A 15,752-nucleotide genomic window follows, 5' to 3' on the forward strand; every position below is an offset into this window, starting at 1 on the left:
CCAGGAGGAGCAATGCGAGAGGGCCCTTCTGATATAGCCGCTGATGGTGGAGCACTTATACGCTTATACCTCTCAGGGCACTCGCTTGCTCCGTTCAAACACATGCCCAGGTCGTCTGCTTCATGTAGACCTTCATAGAGAAAGAGGCCTCTCTCTGCTCCACAAGGACGTCAACGAGGGGGAGGCAGCGGTTTTGGCTATGTTCGTTGGTGAAACTGAGGCAGCTATGGTTGTGGAAAGCACACCTCAGGTTCTCGCGAACATAGCCAAAACTGCTGCCTCCCCTTTCTTGACGTCCTTGTGGAGCAGAGAGAGGCCTCTTTCTCTACGAAAGTCTACACGAAGGGGACAAACCTGGGCATGTGTATGAACGGAGCGAGCAAGTGCCCTGAGAGGTATAAGCGCTCCACCATCATCACCTACATCAGGAGGGCCCTCTCGCACTGCTCATCCTGGAATGACACACATGAAGGAATGGAACGTGTAGCCCAGACCCTCGTCGACAATGGACACCCAAACCGAAGTATAGAAGAGTCTCTCAAGCGAACATCGATAAATGGTACTGGCAGGAACCTCACTCCATTGCCCCTGAAAGCATAAAGCTCTTGTATAAAGGACAATTTCATCATAAATATAAAGCAGATGAACGTGCCCTCAAGAATGTCTGCCCTGTTGACCCCAATAAGAATATTCATCTGGTCATTTATTACAAGAGCAAAAAGACGAGCAGCCTGGTGATGCATAACAATCCAGCCCCACTCAGCAGGACCCCTTGAAGAAAACCAACGTGGTGTATCAGTGCTCATGCCCCGTCCGAGGATGCCTCGGTTCTTACGTTGATATGACCACTATGCGTTTCTCCAAGAGGATTTCCTGCCATGCCCAAGAAGGAGCCATCTTTAACCATGCCAGGACCGCCCATAACCAGAGAATTGCAAGAGATATAATCACGAATATGGAAATAATTGACCGAACTACGAACCACTGCTACCCGCACCTCTTGCAAGCATTGCACATTGGGAAGGAGAAACCAATCTTCAACATTACACAGGAAACCTTTCTCCTCCCCACGGCAGCCAGGAGACCTGCACCAAGCGACCCCCATAGCAAACATGCGAATCAAAATTCTGCATCTGAGGATCGAAATTCTTCCATGCATCCCCAACAATACAATGCCTCTCGCATGCAAGACGAGCCCCAAGCATCAACATGGGAGAGAAGGCTCCACCCGCAGGTCCACCCGAGATGACCTGCCGCAGGCAGCCAATCATAATTCAGCACCAATCAAGACCCCCCTTTAAATACTGACCCAAGCGCCTTGTTTCTCCAGATCCTTCTCAACCACACCCAGAGGATGACCAATGAGATGGTCAAAACACATCAACAGTACCACAACCAGAAGGTAAATTATTGATTATTTCTAGAATGTAAGAGTTTTAGCTTACAACTGCGTTTTTCGACCATCTTGGTCAAGTCAAAGTTGACCGAAGGTTGAAATTTTTTGTAGTCAACGTACAGTACGTCTACTCTGCACCCGACAGACAATTTTAGTTGACGTACGATACGTCCAGTCGGCGTTTAAGGGTTAAGTAACATAACATGTAAAAAATGTGCACATGCTGGCCCTGGTCACCCATACAAGACCTTTGAAACTTCCAGCGAAAAAACAAAGAAGCATAATTCAGAATAGCTACTCGTTACATCACCTGGAAGAATGTTTTATGCAACCTCTAAACTTCTGAAAACTATTGGATACAAAAATTTGGCTGAACAACTTACAAGTTCATCAATAAAACCAACCTTTGGTAATGAAAAGGCTTATACTCCTGAAGATGCATTGGCTCAAGTAATCTTTCACTGTTCACTACATAAGTAATATTATTAATGCTTAAGACCTGGAGCTAAAAAAGACTTCCAGCCCAAGAAGAACCCTAAAAGAGTTCAGAGGTCTGGTTAAACAAATCATTTATAACTAACTGAAAGAAAGGTCCAACTTTATCCAACTTATAACATGATTTGGGAAGCAAAAGAATCGTGCTTACCAACCTCTGCTTCTAAATGGGACATTTCAGATTATAGTGCATAAGTAGATTTCCAGGCTTTATTGACCACACAGTTAAAAGAATTCTAAAAATCACAGATTATGACAACTGCAAAGTTGATTCTGATGGAACATCCAGGCTAAGTACTGTATATAAAAAAACAAAGCTCCTCAGGAAATGCTGAAAAAAATCTTGCCATAGAAAGCAGTTTATAACGAGCAACTTCACATAATCCTGGAACTGAGGTCGTCATTTGGAGAAGTTATGTATACCTTAGTTTAACCAGACCACTGAGCTGATTAACAGCTCTCCTAGGGCTGGCCCGAAGGATTAGATTTATTTTTACGTGGCTAAAAACCAATTGGTTACCTAGCAAAGGGACCTACAGCTTATTGTGGAATCCGAACCACATTATAGCGAGAAATGAATTTCTATCACCAGAAACAAATTTCTCTTGTTCTTCACTGGCTGGTCGGAGATTCGAACTCGCGACCATCAGAGTGGTAGCTGAGAACAGAACCCGCTCACCCAGCGAAGAACATAAACAACCATCATTACTGCTTTTTTGTCAACCAAGTAGATTTAAGTTTTCTAAAGAGACTAAAACAATTTAGTTAAAGAAAAGCAGTACTTACAGAGTTGTATTTCTTAGCACTACATTAAGCAACCAGCCATTAGGTTTGTGAGCATCTGCACTTTATTTCAACTTATTTTGTTCTTCTGTTTGCAAGATATGTCCTAAAGTATCAATGCCTCACACAGCATGTAAGCATGAAGCTTAACATAAACAGAACTTAACTACATGCCTTAACTGTGGTAAAAGAAAGGATTGTGTGAATTTTATACTTACCTCTGCCCTCATTCCCTGGTTGCTGCCATTTAGACTTCCCTGCAATATTTCCTAGCACTTTTTATTTCTATTTTCATAAATGAGACTGTATCACTGAATGGCAAAGGAGTCATTAGTTGTATAGCAGTTGATGCCATACTCTCCTTTCGTCTGCCATTCCTTACGAGCTGGCAATAATGACAATTCAATAGAAACATCACTTCTAAAATTTGCAATATAAGTGGGGACTTGAAATTACACTTCCTAAAGGAACTAAACTTCTTCAGAGATATCACTGCATTCGTGGAATCATTAAAAATCACAAATCCCCATGATCCAGGAGTCATAATATAAGAAAGCATAAGCAGAATCCCTCAGCTTACAAAAATCTTTTAATAATTCAAGCTGTGAAAATAAGCAAAATGAATTAGCCCTGAAATTCAGCAGAGTGAAATGTTGTAAAAAGGGTACAGAAGAGTAGGTATATGGGGATGCAGCAAAGTGGAGACTTTTGTTTAATCCAACCTGCCTCCTTCAATGTATTTTCCTTGAATATTTCTATACCACTACTAATCATTTTTTCCAGGAGTGAAATATGTTCTGGAACACATTTTGAAGGAAAAATAAACTTAAGTGAACAAGTCCCTTCTAGTTGCAAAAAGAAAAATAACAGTGCCTTCACATTTGAGAATTTGGGAAAAAATTTTCGTGGATGCAGCAATAATGCTCCAGACACCATGACTACCTTTCTGTTCTGACCCCTGTGCACTTCTTTTTTTTTCTTCGTACGTCCACCCTCAAACGTCACCTATTCAAATAATGCAAAAGACAAAAAAAAAAAAAAAAAAAAAAAAAAATCATTACTAAACATGTGCACCATCCCTTCACGGTATTCCATGAAAGGAAAGAATGTTTGTAACAGAACCAACAGCAAATGCATAATACTCAGAAAACAGGCCTTTTTGATGGTTGAATGTCTACCAAAATTTGGTGCACAGTAATCTGAACTATAAGGAAGTTGTTTCATATTTTTAGAAGTAAATTCCAAAGAACAAACCTTGAGACATTCAAAGTAGGGACATATACATGCACCCCAATGTCAAACCAACCTTAACCTAGCAAGAAAAGTAACCCTTCAGATCATTTGGTACAGACAGTCCTCACTATCTGAGGATTCTTGTTCAAGAATGTGTTGAATTTGAAAAAAAGGCACAATATTAATTCCTGAAAATTCTTCAACTGCATTCAATAAAAATATGATATGGAAAATGCTGTACTTTAATGACAACATCAAATATTAATCCTCTGATGTAAGCCATAAAAATGAGGGAGGGAAGTAGTATTACTAGTATCAATAAATATTTTTTTGCTGTTTATCTCAAATAATTTTATATATTGTATACAGCATATTTTACTGACAATAAAAATTAACATTGTCACAAAAGCATGTACAGTATCTACATAATAAACTTTAATACCAGTCATTCAGTAACAGGATAACTGATCTTTTACACTTTTTTCTCTTACTTATAACTATAAATTGTCCTCTCCAATCAGTTACAAATACAATTAGTGTAAACATGATAACTGCCAGAAAATAACTTCCAAATTACAGGATAAATAATTACTTTTTTGTTAGGTATTAGAAGTAAATGACCACTGTAAGAGAAGAGAAAAATTACCCAGCTAATGAGCTGTTGCGAGGAGCACAAAACTGATATAATTTTCTGTTACTGGATTTTGGTAATAGGATATTTTGTAGATATTTCCTTTTAATTTTTCTGTTAAGTCTCTTTCATGATTTCAAACTTGTTGGGCTTTTATGAATGCTGTTAGTACTGCAGCATTATAGACCGCAAATTCAGTCTAACTTATAGTCGTGTATAATAGGTTATGCTACACAGGGCATGCATTCATGAGATAAGAAGGGTCAACTGCATCCTAATATACATTAGACAGATGATCTAAAGATTGTACTATACCTTAGAAAAGTATCCTACAATGTGATATCCTCTGGAATCATATTCAGTCATGACATAAAACAAAAATGGATCAGTGTCATAATAAAGCGTTTTATGGTCCAAGAAGAGCTTCGCTAGTAGACACAGGTTCTGTGCATATAATTTATTTTTACGGCCATCAAGTTCAAAGAATGAAATGGACCCTTTCCGATAAATCTCGTTGCCTGGTGGATGCTTGAAAGGACATTTTTGCTGCAAAACAAATGCATGAATTAGATTTATAAAATACATTATCAATAAGACTACTGTACTTCTAACAGCCTTTTTATTTGTTACCATAACTATTTGAAAGTGAGAGGCAATTTCTAAACTAGCAATATCTGCTTTGAAGTACTAAATATTTTAAAGGAATAAGAGCACAGTACAATAGCTTTTAAACATTAGTACTTTTACAACAACAAAAAAGTTTACCTAACGGTACACCCAATACCTCACAAAAATCCCAAACATATAGCTTAGCACAAGCTAAGAATTAGAACCCTATTTACAGTATACAGTAACTACTGTACCTTCGCATTGAATAAATAATAATAATAATAATAATAATAATAATAATAATAATAATAATAATAATAATAATAATATAATAATAATAATCTGAAGAACTGTAATGACACGTGATGGCCCTGCTCTCAATATAGTTTTTCTTATTTTTAGCTACTCTTCTACAGTCATTCCCCAAATTCTGAGCAAGTCAGGTTCCTGACCATTAGTCATAAACTGGAATACATGCAAGTCAGGGAACTACCTTCCATAATTCCTTGACAGGACTCCTTAAGAGCACATAAGTCATAATGCCTCCTAGTGGGACAAAGCCATATCCTCTCAGGAAAACCCCCTACTGAAATGCAAGGCCTGGCAAAATTTTCCATTTGAATGCTTCTTAGAGCAAGCGGCCAGTGAGCCCAAATCTGTTTGTATTTCCACATACAGTAACCATTTTGTATGAAATGAGATTTGAATGTAATTAACCCATTACTAGACTAACCCGAGACATCTTGCGATCAGTGTTCTAAAAATTGAGGACTGATACGAGATGTCTTGTGATCCACAGTGTTGTTTTAGGGCTTCTTTGAGATATCTCGTGCTATATCATATGTTTGGCAGTGGTACTTGGTGCTGAAAGTCGAGTTATTGAGAATGACTTTTTTGTTTTTTGTGCCGACTGTCTCTCATTAGTAGCACTTCAACAATCATCCTGGTCGTTTGTTTGTTTTTTTGCTTATTTTTGCCTGTTTTTAGGTAAGTTTGGTTCTTTTATTTGTCATCTTAGACTGTTTATGTTACATTATTGATTTATCACATTGCTGTCGTGTCTTTTGTTAGCTAATCCCTTGACTATTTTGTGATTCATCGAGTATAATTTTCTTTTCTTTTACATCGAGTACGCACCATTACTAGCTCTCCAGTGGTGACTTTGAGAATCTGTTTGTTTCATTTCTTCTTTTTGACTGTTTTTAGGCAAGTTTGGTTGTTTTACTTGTCATTTTAGACAAAATTTCTAAAACTAAGCATACAAGATAGACCAAAAATAGGTATACTTTGTACAAGATAACTCGTTAATGACCATAAAAAGGTCTCACATTGAGCTTCTAAAAATCACTATTTTACATAAAATAATTTTATGTTGAAATTAAGAAGCATAGTGCCTAAACAACTTATAATTTTCAATTAATTAAATAAAATGTCTGGGATCTTTTTGACACATTATGTTAAAAAATTCATCCTTTAAGGGGTTAATTAGAAATAATCTTATAGCATAGTTATAGTTTCCTCTTCTCCTTCTTAGATTAAACTTCTGGCACTCAAGTTGTACCTAGCACTGCTAGCAAACTAAAAAAGAAAACTGAAACAAGTACAGTCACTCAAAATCATATGGCAACACTTTCCAGAAGCTTTCATTCACCCAACAATAATTTATTCTTTTTATATATACAAGGAAATTTGTTTTTCTTGTTCAATTTGATTTTGGTTATTAATCATACAGATAACAACATAAAATAGAACACCACATGAAACAGCCATGATATGAAAAATGACAAAACATTTTGAAAAGTTTTGCGTCAGATAGCTGGGTAAAAAGAGTTAAAGAAAAAATTATCATTTGAATCCAAATAAAAGAGTATTAACTAAAGAGCAATACTGAATAATCAACAAAATTATATGAATAGAGAAGGGAATACATTTACCATAATCATTGTCCAAAACACAAAAAAGAAAAACTCTCATAACATCAGGTGATGCCACACTCGGGCAGGAAAGTTAAACTGTACCATAATCACTTCCACCCATGAGATGGATAACACATGCAACTACACCCCATTTATGTTTCTATCGGAGATACTGCTCGGCAGTTTGGCATAAATAGAACCACCATGCACAGGTGAATATGACGACACAGAAAAAGAGGAAATGTAATAAATCTATTGAAAAAAGTGGAGGACGACCCGATGGTTGCACCACTGTTGAAGATCACCAGATGATCATTGAAGCAGCTCTCCACCTGACTCCTCTGATAACTGTTGTTGCTATCAAGGGAAAACACAATGCCCTCCCTTCAAGTTGATGCCCAAACCATTCATAACAGGCTGCTTGAGGCTAAGATATTTCATCATATTCCTGCCAGAGAAATGCAATGAAGAGAGGCCAGGGTTTGCTCTACAAAATTACCCAGTGACCAATGATCTCCATAAGAAAGCCATCTTTTGTGATGAGAACACATTCTCCACTGATGAGCATAGTAGTCTTCTTCACTGCTGGCATCCAGTTAATAGAAGTCAAGTTTTATGGACTTTAAGTTAATGTTAAGCTTCTTGCCAGTTTTAGTTCTTTAGAAACTTAGATAATAACACAAAAACAGATGTTATGTATTCAGTTAATTTCATAAAAGCTATTAAAATTATGGTCCCAAGAAGCAACAAAAGAAATGAGAAATTCCACATGATAAGGGTGTGCACGTACACACATAAATACAAATTCATTACTGTATCATAGAGTTAGAGGAGAAGGAGAATTCCTTTTATTTCCTTTCAATGTGCTTTATTACGCTGACGTTTCAGGACCATGTGTCCCATTTCCAAAGCTATAAATTAAAAAGACAACAGAATTAAAAATAGACTCAGATTTTAAAAACAAGGAAAAAGTTTTTACATAAAAGTATAAAAAGAAACATAACAGAAAGGAACAATGTTATATTTGCATTTTTTTCCCATGGTCTCTTATGCATGAAAATTCGGGGTTTGATAATTTAGCGTCCGTTTGGTAACTTATGCCAGGATGAGTCTAATCTCACCTTCAACAACCTGCAAGTGGAGCCCACATACTTCCCCAGGTCACATCTGCAGCACAGGAAAAATGCAAATATAACATCAATTACAAGGATTTCAAAATATTAGGCAAAGCTCCGAATGACCACCAACTGTCAATACTAGAATCTTTTTTTTATTAAACAACCAGTTCCCCAATTAAATACTAAGTCCACGTCAACACCTCTATACCTCTCGTGAGTTTCCGTTGGAACCAAAACGGACCCTGAGTGTCACTCTGCTTTTGCCTTCAGCACTGTTTGGTAACCGTTGCTCCTTTCTGTTATGTTTCTTTTTATACTTTTATGTAAAAACAATTCTGTTGTCGTTTTAGTTTATAGCTTTGAAAATGGGACACATGGTCCTGAAACGTCAGCATAATGAAGCACATTGAAAGGAAATAAAAGGAATTCTCCTTCTCCCTAACTCAATGCTGTTCATCAGGTTTAAATATACATATATATATATATATATATATATATATATATATATATATATATATATATATATATATATATATATATATATATATATATGAAAATAAGAAGGCCCATAAAACACTATTTAAACGTTGAAACCATATATTTCGGGCACTTGTTTCTGTGCCCCTGTTCACTGGTAGAATATGGACAGGTGGAAAGTTACAATGGTATATATACAAAAACATGAAGGTGTGGCCTTAGGCCTGCCATGCTATGGAGGTGGCATTCCTTAAGAAGGAGGAGAGTGACCAAATTCCCTAGTGGTTTTGGCCTCATTAGCTCCCGTTTGGCGATGGATCTGGCAGTCGCGTTTCTTGGGTCATCTTCTTCAGGAGGGGTTTGAGGATTAAGGTGTCGATGGCGTCCGATTTCCAATGTCCTCCTGACAGGTTCATATTGTTGGTTTGATTGATGATAGCAGATTCCAGCGTCTTTCTTTTGTACGGACAGCTACTCTTGAAAACCAACTCCGCCCCACTCCAGTTAATGGCATGCCCTGTATTTCTGATATGTAGGAAAATTCCCGAACTCTCCGAAGCGTAACCGTACAAAAGAAAGATGCTGGAATCTGCTATCATCAATCAAACCAACAATATGAACCTGTCAGGAGGACATTGGAAATCGGACGCCATCGACACCTTAATCCTCAAACCCCTCCTGAAGAAGATGACCCAAGAAACGCGACCGCCAGATCCATCGCCAAACGGGAGCTAATGAGGCCAAAACCACTAGGGAATTTGGTCACTCTCCTCCTTCTTAAGGAACGCCACCTCCATAACATGGCAGGCCTAAGGCCACACCTTCATGTTTTTGTATATATACCATTGTAACTTTCCACCTGTCCATATTCTACCAGTGAACAGGGGCACAGAGACAAGTGCCCGAAATATATGGTTTCAACGTTTAAATAGTGTTTTATGGGCCTTCTTATTTTCATATTACACTGTAGTATTACAGGAAAAGACATTCATATATATATATATATATATATATATATATATATATATATAATCATGAAGCTACAAATGTAAGCTTAATATGAAATTCACGCTACCTCGGTATATCTCCATGAGATATATCTCCGTTGGAGAATTGGCGACAATTCTCCAACGGAGATATACCTAGGTAGCGTGAATTTCGATATTATTAACATTTGTAGCTTCATGATTGTATATAAATCACGGTGTGATAAAAATTTCATATATATATATATATATATATATATATATATATATATATATATATATATATATATATATATATATATATATATATATATATATATATATATATATATATAGAGTTATACCTCGGTTCACAAACTGAATTCGTTCACGGATGCAGCTTGTGACTAAAAGTTTGTGACCTGTATCAATTTTTCCCATTTAAAATAATGTAAATACAAATAATTTGTTCAAACTTCAGAAACACTGATTTTTAGAATCTTTTAATGTTTTTTGGAACAAAGAATATAGACTTCAATTAAAATAACCTTAATCATATACAAGTACAGTAGCTCACCAAGACAATGGACCGTGGTATATCGTACTTAGATATATCGGTGCGAAATGGAAATATCGATTTGAGGGTTTTTGCATCCGGATCGAGCGCCGAACTGTTTTTTCAAATCAGGCTCTCTTAGTGGGTATAACACTCGCCTACTGTTTGTTTCTTTATTAATTTACATTTCTTCCATCTCTAAAAATTATGCTAAAGCTTTTACAGCCCTGCAGTTTATATTAATAAACAGCTGTTTGCCAATGTTAGTTACCATAACTAACAGAGGTTTACTAAGAGTTGTTAAAAACTTGCTTATTTTCAATGCAATTCCATAAATAAAAACCCAATACATTTTTATTCATCTGTCATGCAATGGAGAAGAAGGTGTTAGGAAAGTGTGCCACTAACTTGAAGCAGCAGGTATTATAGCTGTGGCTAAAGAACGAATAATGAGCAGACTCCAAAATGATTTGGAGGCAAAAGCAACGCCTGAAACTGACAAAATCACTCATGTACTTCATTTAATTTACTGCACTTATACACAAAGTAGTTGCAAGTTTTAAACCTCCAGATTTGATACTATATGAAAGAAACGTCTCTCTAAAATAAGTTTCATTTGGCAACTAAAGACAGTGATGATGTCCATCAAACGCAATCAGCTGCTGATTTTAAGAATGTAAACAAAACCAGAATGCAAATGGCACATGATCGCTCTGTTCATATCTTATAATACGATAATATAACAATAACACATGCAATATGATTAGATACAGTAAAACAACAATTTTATTAAAATTTTCAATATTCTCAATACACAAATATTATTTGACTTTTGTAAATCAATATATTGGAGTAACAACCTAGCCGGGTCTCTCTCTCTCTCTCTCTCTCTCTCTCTCTCTCTCTCTCTCTCTCTCTCTCTCTCTCTCTCTCTCTCTCTCTCTCTCTCCTTATGATGATGCTCCATCCTCCACCAAAAATATTAGGGTGCTTTCAATGGACCCTTTTGGGGAATGTTTGCGTGTTCCCAGCCTGAAGCAAGGTTCGTGAACTGAACAAAAAATTTTTTAAACATCTGGCTCGTAACCCAATTTGCTCGTGAACAGGACTGTTTGTTTATTGAGGTACCACTGTGTGCGTGTGTGCGTGCATGTGTGTATATATGTACTGTATATGTATATGTATGTGTGTATATATATATATATATATATATATATATATATATATATATATATATATATATATATATATATATATATATATATATATATATAATATATGTATATATACATTATAATATATATGTATATATATGTATACACATGTATATATAGGTATATAAAATATGTTATATATATGTATGTGTATATATATGTATTTATATGTGTATATGTATACATATATATATGTATATATATGTATATATAAATACATATAAGGGATTTTGACGAAGGAAAAATCTATTTCTGGATCGGGTCCCGTGTCAGCCGATGAAAAAGTCCATTCAGCACTTATTTCTAGGTAATTCCGTTGCTAGATACCAGAGAAAGCTAAATGAAATGCTGGAGTTACTACCCCCAGAGCGAGCTCCATCAGATGGAGTCGTGTATGGAAAAGGGTGAACTACAAAAACACGGAACCTTATCCTATAGAGATCCCAAGGTCAAAAGTCCCACAGGGAGGTGCCGTTACAAACCCATGTACCACCCGTGGACAGCACACAAAACACTGCTAGCCGCATTCCATGAAAGCAACACCCCACTAGAATGATGTTTACTATGGGAGGGACATGACACATGATGGAGGTGGGTCATCGGGTGACACGGTCCCTCTCCAGAAATAGATTTTTCCTTCACAAAAATCCCTTTTCTGGATCGGGTCCCGTGTCAGCCGATGAAAAATTAACAGAGAAATAAACATAATTCTTAAACTAAAAAGATAAAAATTCTAAGGGGAACAGAAGACCGAAGGTCCAAAAAGAAACTTTTTAATCACTAGTAACAATAACAATAATGTACAAAAGAAACTGATGTTAGCTTAAAATTAACATGACAATGTGAAAAAGTACATAAACAAAATAACTATACAATATTGAAAACCTTATAACTTAAATGTGTCATTTAGACAAATACATGGATAACACAGCCAGGTGAGAAGTCAAGGCAAGCCTGACTGAAATGACCGTAAGGGGATAACTGAGGCAGTGGAGGAGGAAATGACTAGGAATCAGAAAGGGAACCAGAGGGAGGGACAACGTTCCCTGCCGCGACTGCTGAGAATTTAAGAGCTTCTAAGGATTTCAAATAGTGACGTTTGAAAACCAAGGGTGACTTCCAACCGGTGTACCTGGTAATATCCGTGAAATTCATGTAATGAAAGTAATTAATGGAGGTGGCCACAGCTCTAATATCATGAACTTTTGGGACTGAGTCAGGGTTAGCCTGCTTGATAAAGTAAAGGATCTGTTGTCTAATAGCAGACATAGAGAGATTACCCCCTCCTTCCCTTATAAAGAGAGCCCCAGAAGAGATGTGAGAGGACCTGTCTAAATAAGCCCTCAAAGTATGAACTGGACACAGGGACAGGTTTAGAGGCAGAGGAAGAATTTTCCAAGGTGACCACCTATGCTGCGGATCTTCATTTTTGGCCAGGAAGGTAGAGTGAGGAATCAGCAAAACCTCCCCTGATGGAAGGAAGTCGACGTGGTTGGGTTCCCTAGAGAGTGCAGACAGCTCCGAAATTCTAGCACCCGAAGCCAGGCTAACTAAAAACAACGTTTTCCTCAACAAGGAAAGGTAGGGGCAGGATTGATAATCGATATCTGAGGCTAACTTCAACACGTCATTTAGAAACCAGGAAACCGTATGTGGACGGATTACTGGCCTCAGACGCACATGCTTTAGGGATGGAAGAAAAGTAAGGGTCTGTGAGGTCAATTTTGAAACCATACAAGAACACTTTTACGTAGAGCCGACTTGACTGTAGTAACAGTACTAGCGGCTAAACCCTTCTCAAACAGTGATCTAAAAAGGAGATTGCTAAATTAATGGTCATTACTGTAGCCTCAGATTCTCTTAAAAAGAGTGCTAGTTTCTTAATTGCTGAGTCGTACTGACGAAGAGTGGAGGCCCGCTTATCTGATTCTAAGAACATGGTATTGACAGGATCAACGTTAGCATCCCTTTGAGCCGCAAACTTCATAAAGTCCACAAAGCCAGGGCATTTTGGATTTTTGAGGAAGCTGACACAGTCTGAGTTTGTACTACTTGTGTTAGTTTCGGACTGGGGATTCGGATGTGGCGAAGTTTCAGTTCTAGTAGAAGAGGAAACCAGCTGCTCTTTGGCCAGTAGGGAGCCACTAGAGCTACTTGACCCTTGAACGTCCTCAGTTTGTGGAGGACTTTCAACAACAAGTTCACTGGAGGGAACAGATAGATCACCTTCCACCTGTTCCAATCCAATGACATTGCGTCCGTGAAAAGAGCTTGAGGGTCCAGGTTGGGAGCTACGTAATGAGGAGCTTGTTGTTGAGCTTGGTTGCGAACAAATCTACCTCCAGACCCGGAACTAGTTGGCAGATCCAATTGAACGAGCCCTGTCTAGGGACCACTCCGACTCGAGGAGTTGTCCTGGAGAGAGAATCTGCTACGACGTTCGGACCCCTGCAAGATGGGTGGCAGATAGGTGCCACTTGTTCTTGCAGGCCAAGGAGAAAAGTGCAATCATTACCTGGTTGATCCTGCTCGATTTTGAACCTCCCCTGTTTATGCAGTGGACTACCGTGGCGCTGTCCAGAACCAGTCTTATGTGAATCTTCTTGGGGGGAAGAAGCTTCTTCAAGGTAAGGAAGACCGCCATGGCCTCCAGAACATTTATATGGAACTGGCGGAACATGAGGGACCAAGTCCCCTGTACTTCTTGGTGTTGAGAATATCCTCCCCACCCGCTTAAGGAGGCGTCTGTGTGGATAACCAACGCCGGAGGAGGAAATTGAAGGGGGACTGACTTGGACAGGCTCTTGACAGTCGACCAAGGACGGAGTCGCTTCTTCAAGATGTGGGGAATCAGAGACACCTTGTCCCTGAGACTGATATTTGCCCGACTCCGCCACACTCTGTTGATATCCTTCAGTTTCACTTTAAGCAACAGGTCTGTCACCGGCGAACTGAAGGGAGCCCAAGACTCGTTCTTGGGTCCGCCGAGAGGCCCTTTTGGATTTGAGAAACTGTCTGGTTGCTCTGGCTATCTCCTTCCTCTTGGGAGGAGGAAGAGAGAGCTTGTGAGAATTCAGATCCCACTGGATTCCTAGCCATTGAAAACAACTGCTGGGAACCAGGCGGGACTTCTCCCTGTTTACACGAAAGCCCAAGGATTCTAGAAAGTCGACCACCACGGATGTAACTCTCCGGCATTCCTCGGCGCTGGATGCCCAGATGATCCAGTCGTCGAGATCACGCGCCAGCGTAATCCCTTGAGATCGGAGTTGCTGTACGACCGTGTCTGTCAACTTGGTAAAAATCCTTGGGGCTATGTTGAGGCCAAAAGGCATCACCTTGAAGGAATATGCCTGCCTTCCGAGCCTGAACCCCAGAAAGGGGGAGAACCTTCTCGCAACCGGGACGTGATAATAGGCGTCGGAAAGATCTAGAGAGGTGGTTACGGCTCCACGGGCAGTAGGGTCCGAACTTGGGAGACAGTAAGCATCCGAAACTTGTCGCAACGAATGTAGGAATTCAGACGGGACAAGTCCAGAATTACTCTCCGTTTGTTGGAACCTTTCTTTGGAACACTGAAGAGCCTGCCTTGGAACTTCAGAGACCTCACTTTCCTTATAGCCTGTTTCTGTAGGAGATCCTCCACAAAGTCCTCGAGATCCTTGGTCGTAGCCTGATAAAACTTGACTGGTGGAGGGGGATTGTCGATCCAACTCCAGCCTAGGCCCTTGAAAACTATACTCTGAGCCCAGGGACAGAAGGTCCACCGAGCTCGAAAATGGTACAGCCTCCCGCCCACAGGATGTATGTCATCCGTCCTGTGATTGCTTCCCCCTGGAGCCTCTACCTCCCCTGTTCCTGGGAGAGGAGCGGGGGCTCCCCTTCCCGAGCGGCCACGGGGCTTATTGCCCTCTGGTTGATTGTCTGGGGCAAAATTTCCCTGACTTTCATATGCAGGATTGAAAGCTGGGGAGGAGACATAGGAAGGAGCAGCCAAAGACTGATGTGCCGGGTTTACCAGGACATACTGAGGTGGAGGATGGGAGGAAGAGGTCGAAGGTTGACTTTGTAAAGGAACCTGGACCAAGGACTGAGCTGGAAGACGTTTGAAGTGTTTAAATTTCTTACTGGACTTGGTGGGAGGGCTGGCAAGATCAGACTGTTTCCTTTTATAGGGCAGGCCCCAACGGGAACGGAGGCTTTGATTGACCCTAGCTGCCTCAGATAAGACTGCATCAACTTCTTCTTGTGGGAAAAGATTAGCACCCCAGACCGAACTCTTAAGAAGCTTATTAGGTTCATGCCGAACTGTGGCTGCTGAAAAGATGTGCTTCCTGCAGGCCAGTCGGGCAGTCATAA

The 15,752-nt window shown here is 39.2% G+C and overlaps 1 protein-coding gene across 6 annotated transcripts in view; it reads right to left on the reverse strand.

Annotated features, from left to right (window-relative positions):
- Tip60 (Histone acetyltransferase Tip60) overlaps nucleotides 1-15,752 on the reverse strand; it is a 357,015-nt gene that overhangs the window by 36,673 nt on the left and 304,590 nt on the right. For all 6 annotated transcript variants that reach the window (XM_067120819.1, XM_067120820.1, XM_067120818.1 and 3 more), the window contains one exon: nucleotides 4,854-5,084. In XM_067120819.1, coding sequence (XP_066976920.1) covers nucleotides 4,854-5,084 — 231 coding nt within the window. The remainder of the gene's footprint in view (nucleotides 1-4,853; nucleotides 5,085-15,752) is intronic.

Source organism: Macrobrachium rosenbergii, chromosome 19 (genome assembly GCF_040412425.1).
Source record: "Macrobrachium rosenbergii isolate ZJJX-2024 chromosome 19, ASM4041242v1, whole genome shotgun sequence".
Lineage (NCBI taxonomy): Eukaryota > Metazoa > Arthropoda > Malacostraca > Decapoda > Palaemonidae > Macrobrachium > Macrobrachium rosenbergii.